General features: G+C 35.4%; 2 protein-coding genes across 4 annotated transcripts; both read right to left on the minus strand.

The window, feature by feature from the left end:
• Positions 1-996: 996 nt before the first annotated feature.
• On the minus strand, positions 997-5,184 carry LOC105786006 (uncharacterized). 2 transcript variants are annotated; one of them, XM_052634278.1, is made up of 7 exons: positions 4,905-5,184; positions 4,448-4,502; positions 3,999-4,349; positions 2,844-3,601; positions 2,663-2,755; positions 1,632-2,405; positions 997-1,533 (listed from the first exon to the last, which is right to left on the minus strand). In XM_052634278.1, exons 3-7 carry the CDS (start codon positions 4,111-4,113, stop codon positions 1,384-1,386), a joined length of 1,890 nt encoding a protein of 629 aa, XP_052490238.1. In that variant the 5' UTR covers positions 4,114-4,349; positions 4,448-4,502; positions 4,905-5,184; the 3' UTR covers positions 997-1,383. The 2 variants fall into 2 exon arrangements, with proteins under 2 accessions (XP_052490238.1, XP_012467689.1); XM_012612235.2 differs by having other exon boundaries at positions 3,999-5,184.
• Positions 5,185-6,208: 1,024 nt separating this feature from the next.
• On the minus strand, positions 6,209-9,882 carry LOC105786007 (kinetochore protein NDC80 homolog). Of its 2 annotated transcripts, XM_052634281.1 has the most exons (5): positions 8,717-9,882; positions 7,894-8,140; positions 6,960-7,106; positions 6,572-6,831; positions 6,209-6,473 (listed from the first exon to the last, which is right to left on the minus strand). In XM_052634281.1, the coding sequence occupies exons 1-4, from the start codon at positions 9,790-9,792 to the stop codon at positions 6,619-6,621; spliced, it is 1,683 nt and encodes a 560-aa protein (XP_052490241.1). In that variant the 5' UTR covers positions 9,793-9,882; the 3' UTR covers positions 6,209-6,473; positions 6,572-6,618. The 2 variants fall into 2 exon arrangements, with proteins under 2 accessions (XP_052490241.1, XP_012467694.1); XM_012612240.2 differs by having other exon boundaries at positions 6,209-6,831; positions 8,717-9,881.
• Between the last annotated feature and the right edge of the window lie 594 nt (positions 9,883-10,476).

Consider the following 10,476-nt stretch of genomic DNA (forward strand, 5'->3'; position numbering starts at 1 on the left):
TATAAAATTCCACAGTTGACACATTTGCTTTCTTTAATCCCGGATTTTATCAAACTTCAGCACAACCAAATTCCAATCACAACTCCATCTTATTACTACATTTATGTGAATCTACAATTTTCAAACCTCACTTTAACATTTGATGCAAAATCCCAATATTTTTCTTTTATCAATTTCATTTCCCAAATCACACATCTCACTCCTAATTTTTTTATTTTTATTTTATAACACACAAAAAAAAATATGGAGCCTATAAAATAGTTTCGGTTAAATTCTACTATTAGAGTCGTTATACTTCACCAAAGTTTTGAACTTAATCTCAATTTGATTCATTTTAAAATAATAAAATTCTAATCTTTACCCTGTTTAAATTCAATTACCAACACAAATTACAATTGTACATTTAACTCATATTTTCAATTACATCTTAATACAAATGACAATTGTTAATCCATTAATTAAATTTTTAGCGAATAATATATAAAAATAACAAGTTGACATGACATTACACATATAATAATATATTTGGTACATTAAATTTTGGAAATAATTATCGCAATTTTAAAATTCAAAAAGCACCAAGGACTAAAAACAACTAAATCCACAACTAAATAACATTTGAATGGGTGGGCCTACCTAACATATAGGCAACAGGTTAATGAAGATTTAAAGAGTTGGACCCAAAGAGTAACGGTTCTTTAAAGCAAACTACCAAACAAACAAATTAGCTTTTCATAAACCAGATTAGTCAAAGATCTAAATAAAAATCTTTCACTTTCTTTAATTTTATAGTACCATTTCATCACACTATAATAATAGCACTATCCATCCATCTTCAATTTTCTTTTTACTACCTCTCATCTTTTTATACTTACTAAACCAGTCACTACTAAACAGAATCTTTAGCTTGTTTTCATACCCAAACGGCTTTTATGTGAAACAATAATAAATCTAAAGTAGAAACACAAGATATGAAAAAGGGTACCCAAAATAACATACAGAACTAATTTTTCTTTCCTCTTTTCTTCAATTTCAAATGATAAAATAAATAAACCATAAGCTATTTGTTGAATTGTGTCCCCTCAACCACTAGTTAAAACCCAGAGACTGAACTATTTACCCCCACATCCTTACATTGCAGACATAATATAAACCTATTCCCACCCTCTCTCTCTCAATCATTTTTTTGTACCTTAGAAAATCCTATGTTAAAAACCCAGGTAGAACTTAGGATTGGATCCGTTGTAACTTATTCCAATCCACTGTCACAGATGATAACAGGCACATCGTATTTTCATCTCAATATATAAAGCAAAAAAATAAACAAACTGGGTAAAAAAGGGATAGCCACTTCACCCATGCATTCAAATTTTATCAAGTGGATTAAACATTTTGACGAGTCCAAGCTGCTCCGTTGGAATCCATTGAGCTCGATCCGGATAAGGCATCACCATGAGTCCCATTTTGAGAGTTTAATGGACTTAATGAATGCATTAGCTGGGAAACTTTTGCGGATGGTTTCAATTTCATGTACTGCAGAAAAAAAATTTTGTAATAAGCTTTTTAGGAGATGGGATATAAGAGATTTCAAAAGAATAGCAGAATCTAACTGCACAAGAAAGTTTGACTACCTGCTCGAAAAAGGTACTAATCTCCTCTTCTGTAAGACCATCATCATCTTCAGCATTCTCTTCCCAACCAAGGGAACGTAAAAACGCAACCTCTTCCTCATCAGGATAAAGGTACGCATCAGGTCTTGAATGCTCATCTCCATTGCTAGAACCGTGCTGAGACTCAGCATAAGCATCTCCATTCAAGGCCACTTCACTCCTATTGTCAGCTGGCAAGTCAGCAATTAAGATCTCTGATGATGGAACACCCCCATCCTGCAGAGTAACAGAAGTGCTGGAATCTTCAGTGCCAAGTTCGTCAGACTTCTCTGAGACAGGTGGTGACACAGCAGAGCCTGAATCAAGGACAGAGGAAGCAGAATTCGAAGTAGATTTCTTCTTTAAAAGGTTGAAGAAGTCATTCCTACTTTGGGCTTGAGCAGTTGCTCTCTTCTCCATGGTCATCCGTACTGGAGTCTGATTACGCTCAGCAGTGGCAAGCCTGGGGCTATTGCCTGAACTCCTAAAGGGAACAGATGCAGCAGCTGATGGAGTGATGTTTATTGGACTATTTGCAAATTTGTTGCTTCCATTAGTAGGACTCAAGTTATCCCTTGTGGTTATTGAGGAGACACCATTTGATTCTCGTGATGGTTTGAGTATAAGAAGCCTGCTCTCATTAGAAACTTTTTGACTGTCAGATCTTGAGGTTCCACCACGCGTGGAACCAAAAGAGAGTGAAGGATGCAGCTGCTGTCCAACTTTAGGCCTTGATTTCTCTGAAGGACTGACCACCTATTGAGAAAAACAAGAATAATATGCAAAAATTTCAACAATTTGGTAAGAAAATTAGAATAATATCACTAACACAGTATAAACCAAATTTCTCCATTTCTTTGCTCATACCCTTTTTAGTAACTTATATCTATTCGATAAAAAATTTAATTTACAATACCTAGGTGAAGCAGTGCTACCTTGTTGCAACTAGCAAATCACCACGATGTGTTTTTAATAAGAAAATACATACATAGAGAAGCTTAAAAACAGCTCACCAGAGTTTTAGGTGTCGATACTGTCACTAAGGGAATTAGTTGCCTCGACTGTTTGATAGCCAGCTCCTCAAGCCTTTGAGTTTCAACATTTAACTACATCAAGGAACACATCAGATCTTGTTTCAGCACTAATATAATTGCTAAAGTATAAACTTAAGACCGGAACAATAGTTCAAGTTACCAAGGGAGGTGTACGAGCACGAGAGGGCCCCTGAGCCACTGCTTCAGCCATATTAAGGCCAGTCACCATAGTTGGAGTTGAGCCTGCAGGAACATTTTGTGAAGCAACTGCAACACCTCTACCACTGTTTCCCACACCTACTGGGATGTCTGCCAAAGCTGATGTCCTGCCATCACTGCCAAGGACAGGTGAGGTACCCACTGGCAAGCTCTGCACAGGATTAGTCAAGCCCGGAGACAAAATCCTTCCTATTTCAGACCCAACTTGTCTTACTTCAGCACCAAGTGAAGGAAAATCACGTTCAAATGCAGATTTATTACCAACAGCAGCAACTGTGGTAAGTTTACCATTACCACTGCTATGATGGCTTTTGCTGGTGCCACTTGATTCATTTGTTGCTTTCCTCGGCCATGTGTCACTGTGCTTCCCAGTTTTCAAAGACTGAGAACGCCGCAAAACATCCTTCTCAAACATACTTGGCAGCAGATTATCCAGAGAATCAGAATGGTTTCGGTTCCTTTGGTCACTGAGAACAGCATTCTTCCTATCATGGTAACCATTACTAACCTTTTCCCAATCCCTTTCCCTGTGGCCTTTACCAAAATTGCTGTAAGACCATGAGTCAGAAGCACCTTTGCTACTAGAACTCCTCCTAAAATAGGCAGAACTGGCCCTATCCAAAACAGATGTCCGGCCTATGTCACCATCACTGTCAACAGACAACTTATTTCTGGCATGCCTCACTGCAGAATGGTTGTCTATAACAAAATAATAGAATCAAAGATTAGAATTTAGAAATTTACTTTTAATTTTGCTTGAAAACAATGAAAAGGAAATAATTTTCAAACTTAGTTACCATCTGAAACTAGGTCTAAAAGTTGCAGGCAACTACATAGAAAAATTAACTTCTAGAGACATACCTCTAAATGTAAAATGAAAAGGAAACTTGTAAAATTTTACAATATCATCCTCTTTTTACAAGCAAAATGAAGATACCATATGCATCATGAAAAATGAGGAATGTAATACAACAGTTTGAGTGCTATATGCATCATCAAATGCTACCATTAAATCTATCCTAAAGATAACAACCATCACAGACTTATCACGGCCATAATGCAAGAAACAAATAATACAGATACAACCTAAAATTACCTGAATGCGAAGATGATGATGATGATGTAAACTGATTATTTGAATTGCCACTACCAGTAAGGCTTCCACTGCACTTCAACCATTCCGGTACCAATGAAGGCTCACTTCTTTCCATAACTCTTGCCAAACATGATAATAAAGAAAGAAAAATTTTCCAATTCTGTTTCTCTTTTCTCCAGATTATAACTTCTCAGTATTCCCAAAAGTGTTATGTTCACTTAAATCCAGTTTCACTTACCAAATAGCTTATTTAACATGAACCTCAAAGTTTCTGAAAACTATAAACCAAAATCTCCCAATTCCAAAGTTCTTCTGTTTAAACTGTAACTAGGGTTGTGTTTTGTGTTCCTCCTATACAATATACTCTCTTTAAGATTATTAAATCAGCCAATCAAGTCAATCAATTCAAAGAAACTAGAATTATGGCATTGCTGAGCAATAAAACATACTTGAAGATTTTCCAAAAATTCTTCTCAAAAATGGCTACTCTGTGAAAAAGCGCTTCTGCAATTAAAAGGACTTGGTCATTTGTTGTTTTTCCTTTGTATTTCAATTTCAATATAAAAGGCTGCTTCTAGGGTTCTTCAAAACTCAAACAAGAACAAACTAAGAAGATGACAGTTTTACCCTTTCAACAAGAAAGTACAAAACGAGGCGGCTCTGTATGAAAGAACCTAGACCCAATATGGTAAATAACCAGAAAAATTGAACCCTAAAATATTCCTATACCATCCTTTCAACAAACCTTCTCAAAAATCCAGGTTTATTTTCTTTTTTCCTTTTTTTTTCTACTATAAACAGTAGAGTAACAGAGTAAAAAAGGAAACGAATTCTCAGATTATCGTAAGGATTATCAGTCGCTAACCATCTAAATCACCGAAGACAGATTTAAAAAGTAAAAAGAACCTCAATCGTACGGCTCTCGACGCTTCGGCGTCCTCAATTCTCTTGCGGTGTGCGTCAGCGAATCAATTCAAAAGAAAGAAAGAAAAAAACTATCAGAAACCAGAAGGAAAATAAGGAAGTAAGTCAAAATAAACAGGTGATTTTTTTTCCGGTATTTTTGGCGTTAAGAAAACAGATGAAACGACGTATTATTTATGGTGTGAACTTCTGGAGAGAGGAAAATGCTTTGTAATTGCGCCGGTGAAGACTGGAAGAGAAAGGGTGCAAATTTTTCTTTCATATATATGAGATGGAAACAAAGGGAATAAAATATTAATATATTAAGAAGTGCAATTTTTGTGTACTTCTTTTTCTTTTGTTTTTAATTTATTTTCTTAAAAGATATTATTATTTTGGATTATCCTCTTGTTCACGATTATTGTTGGAGTAAAAAAATTTCACAACCTTATTTCATTTGTTTTAGACATAGTAAAATAATAATAAAATTATAAAAATTGATAATAAAAGTGTTTATAAATCAAATTAAATTGATTTTTTAAACTAATCCAATAGATTGTTTTATTTTTATTTAAGTTTAATTATAAAATATATAATTATTTAATACAGAATATAAAATATTACCATGTGTCCTTTTTATTTTTAGAATTTTATATTTTCTATTCCACTAATAATATATAAATTTATTTTTATATTTTTAAAATTTAAAATTTGAAATAAAAAAATGAGTCGAAATTAGAAAATCGAAGTCCAAGTTGAACCGAAGTAGGTTGAGATAATATTTGTGAAAATTTTTTATGTTATCGACTTTAAACAAAATAATTATCCTATTATCGTATTATAATAAGGCTTCTTTATTTTATTTTTTGGTTTTATGCTACCCTTCCGAAAACACCTAACAAACAACAACCGTGACTCTTGATTTTTATATCGGGTCAAGTCGAGTGGAGCCGAACCGGGTTGATTTCTTTTCTGTTTAACGCAGGGATTTGGTGTACCCGGCCTAGGCCCATTGGTCGTGGAGGTGCGAAACTTCCTCCTTAAGCTAAGGGAAAAAGAAGAAAAAGATTTATTAGGTTTGTTTGTTTGGTTTTTTTTTCTAAAACTTCCTCACACCTACTCAAAACTCAAATCATTTAGGAGGGCAAAATGGAATGGAATGAAAACATCTGAATCACCAATAAATCAATGACTGAATTTTCTCATTAACTTTTTTCTCCAGAAAATTCCGAAATTTTGTGAATGTTAAATTCAGGTATATACCAAACACAAATTTTTTAAATCTTTTTAAAAGATTACAATGTCGATTATTCAAAAAAAAATTTATTATTAGAATTTATTAAGTCTTAAAACATAAATATTCATATACAAAAACTGTAAACAAAATGGAAATCCAAATAGCAAAGCAGGAAACAACTACTGTACCACAATGGAAATGCCAATTGTTTTTTTATTACTTTTTCTTTTTCGTTTTTCTTTCACTCCTGCCGAACATGGAATAGGCGTATAATTGTCAACAATTTCACCATACGAACAAAAGAAATGTAGGCAGCATCAAGTGGAAACTTCAATCTCCAGATTTGTCAACATATGAACAAGGATTATAAAAAGTTGTTTGAATCAGCAGTGAGCAGTAAAATAGTTGTTTGAGCACAATCAGAAAGACTAACCTTGGTCATAGAGATTTTTCTATTAATACTACTGACTTGCAGTGGCGCTACCAGTGAATTTGTGCAGGCAATGTACCCCTGTAAGCATCCGAGACAGCTGCAGTGGTTTCGGAGAGACTGATTCTCATCTCGGAAATTTTGGATTCGACATGTTCTTTATATTTCGAGAGAGAATCGACCAGCATAAAGAGCTCGCGTGCATGCATCTGAGTTTCCTCCTCACTTTGCTGGATTTCTTCTTGCAACCTCAGCTGTGAAGCCTTTGTTGAGAAAAAAAAAAGATAATGTTAATTAGGGATCATTGAGACACTCCTATATGGTCATAACCTTTATTATTTTATGATGACAAAAGCTGCTTTAAACGATGAGGTCGACAGAAGAGGCCCACCTTTAGAATCTCTGCTGCTTCTCTTTCTGTGACATCCAATTTATGAGCCTCAATTTGGATATCCTCAACCATTTTCTTAGCTTCTGCTGTGGATCTATCACCATTTTCTTGCATTTCCTTCTTTGACAAATTTATTTGGGCTTCGACCTAACAATAAAACAAAATGTCATTCTCTAACACCGGTCCCATATGAACTACAAGGTAGAGCATTTTCCGACATTAGCACCATTCAAATGTAGAAAACCTACTCTAGCATAGGGGGTTAGGGGAAGAAAAAATAAAGGTCGAGACAGAATATAGTATTATTAACACTGCGAGTTCTGTGCCAAATTTGAGAATCACTTGGATGCTATTTCATTGGTTGTGCAAATTGTTCAACAATTAAAAAATCATGGAAATTCAAAGTTTTCTTATTGAGTTCATCAAAAAAAAAACAGAAGGAACCGAACATAATAACCCAATTAAACAACAAAAACAAGTGAGAGGATGTGAAAACTAGTGCAAGCATCATCTTGCAATGCCTGCATGCTTGGATACCTCAAAGTGGCAAAAACCAAGATCTAGACCGTCACCTAACCGAAGCTTGAAGCCTTAATCCAACAAGTAAGACAAGAAAAAGCCTCCATCTGAATTTCAGAGTTTTGATACTATAGGCCATAAGGGACTGAGTTATCAAGAATAAAGTTAAGCATAAAGTTTCAGCCTTGGAACATTAAATTTTTGTGGACAATATCTGCACTTGACAAGCATGAGCTGCTTTTGTTTGATCCACATACCGTATCTTTGTTACATGGCTCAGAAAGTTTGGTTTACAGAATAAATCCTGACAGGTAAAATACACGCTAACCATGACATGCACCAAAAGAAGTATAAGAAAACGTTAATATCTATTCACTACTTTCACAGATTGAAGACCAGATTTCAAAGCACTTACTTCATCAATATGGGATTGTAGCACAACAATACGATATTTTTGGTTCTCAATCTTGATATCCATTTCTTTTGATTGTTGCTGAAGAATAATCACGTCTTCAAACTTTTCCTTAGAACTCTCCCTTATTTTCTCAGCATAACTTTCCAGCTCAGATTTAAGTGTAGCTTTGTAGTTGATCCCGATCACCTCAGCAGGTGTTGAGCCTTTAGGATTCACCTCATACTGGAAACCTTTACCAAGCTTTAACCTGAACACCACGCAGAAAGTGATAGCAGTGCTGTTAGTTGCTACCAAGCACTAGGTGAAAAGCTGCATAATTTGACAACAAGCTCAAGTTAACAAATTTAACAGACTCTACAGAACAAAACCAGAGAAGATAATCTTGAGCAGAATGAGAAAAGAAACTTATCCAAAACCCCAGGGTCAGAGATCAGAACAACTCTCGGGCTCAAAATAAAGCTGCTAAAACTGAGCAAATTTGTTCAACCAAACACCTAAGGGGGTCAGCTTTCAAGGGCATGCATACAAAAAATTGTTTAAAATGTGGAGTATCATTTATCCAAAAGTTTTCCGGCCATAGACTCACCTTCATTTTCAGGAATCATTCCTTAATGCTAAAAACTCGGGCATTTAAGTTCCACTTTATAGCATAAAGGAAGAAACCCCTAATCTTCAGTATTGATATTCTTATATTTCAACTAAACTTATACGTAATAAATAACAAAATCAAATTCGACATCACATGCATGAGTAATAATTGTTGGAAAGATATCATTAGAAATATAAACATGTAAGACAAAAGCAAAACTAAAGCTCACAAAACCTCCTAATTGCTTGGTTGCAATCCATTGCAAGCGCGACAAGCTCCTTAAATTTCTGCCCAATAGTATAATCAAGATCCCAAGACTTATCTTCCCATGAATTCCTCGCAATTTCTGCCTCTGAAATATCCCTCTCCACAGCCTGCATCTCCCTCTTCATCCTCTCTATATCTCTGGCATTAAAAGTTTGTAACTCCACTCTTTTTTCAAACCCCTCATTCTCCTCGCAAATTCGCTTCCTCTCCTCTTCTTTCGCATTCAACTCCTTCTCCTTTTCCTCCAACACCTGCTCCATTGCATCAATCCTCCCCGTAAACTCTGCAATCATAGCATGAAACTTCTTCACGTCTTCCTCTAATACGTTCTTCTCCTTCTCTAACGCTTCCCTCTCCGTTGGCCCCGTCCTTAATGCCTCTGCTTTTGCCTCCAGTTCTCCAACACTCTTTTCCAAAGCCCTGTTGCTCTCCGCCACGTTTTCCCTCTCCTTCTCGACCTTCTCCATAAACTCCTTGTCTAAAACCTCCAGTATATCGTCCTCTCCCTGTATATATCGCATATAACTCTCCAATGCATACTCATTCATGCTATTATTTTGAGCAAAACTACTTGTGGAATTCTGAGATATATGTTCATTGAAGATTGCTAGTTGGACCAACCAGTGAAGGATACCAAGCCAGTTAGGCCAGTTGTGTAGGGAATTAGGGGCACGGAATGTGGATTTGTTGAATTTGAAGGGGCAATTAAGGGATTTGAGGAGGAAAGATAGGTCGTCTTCGAGTTTGGAGCAAGGGAAATCGATCATGGAAAGAAGGGATGTGAGGATATTTGAGAGGTCCTTGGCGGAAGGGGCCTGAGAAGGTTTGGTGGAAATAGGATGAATGGAATGGGAGGATAAGAAGGCATTGATGGAGCGGATGGTGGCCACTTGGAAGGCGCGATCTGAGTAGGGTTCGGCGGCAGAAATGGCGCGGCCCATACCAATGGAGGAGGGCCGGCTGCTGGCATCGGAGTCACGCGACTGTTGTTTTGGCGGGGGATGGAAGGAACCGGTGGCACGGCCGCGCACGTTGCCCCTCATTTTCCTCGGTCTAGGCAAGGCGGTGCTTCTTTATTTTGAATTCTTCCTTTCACTTCGCAGCGTTTTTTATTCTTCTTTGGGCTAGCTTTCACATGTTCAGCTTTTTATTTCCCGCCTAAGAGGTTTTTGTTTGAAACTGGAAAGTGATAGTTTCCATTGGGACCTACAGTGAGGCCAACGATGTCGTTTTAATTTTATCCCCATTTTATTTGAAAATTGGCCATATTGCTTTTAAACATTAGTATTAATTTTTGAGAAAAATCTCAAAATTAGATATCAACTTTGATTTAATATACAATTTGATACATAAGTTTTGATTTAGTGCAATTATACATATAATGGTTTAATCATAGACGTTTAAAAAATAAATATATCAATTTATTTTTATATTGGGTAAATGTAATTATTTGTAGATGAAATATATAAGCATAAAATGATGTTATAATGATAATTGTATTAATAATTTGTGAGAATTGGATTAAATTAAATTTTCATGTATAAAATTATACAAAATCAAAAATTCAATGTATAAATTTACAAATTAAATAAAAATTCATAAATAATTTTAAAATTTATCCTTATTTCTTTTTATCAAAGTTTGAATCATAAGGATTTAATACTTTTCCACCTCCTGATTTTAATGGAATATGATTTTACAACCATTTGTATACATTGAAGGTTTGA

Source organism: Gossypium raimondii, chromosome 1 (assembly GCF_025698545.1).
Source record: "Gossypium raimondii isolate GPD5lz chromosome 1, ASM2569854v1, whole genome shotgun sequence".
NCBI classification, from domain to species: Eukaryota; Viridiplantae; Streptophyta; class Magnoliopsida; order Malvales; family Malvaceae; genus Gossypium; species Gossypium raimondii.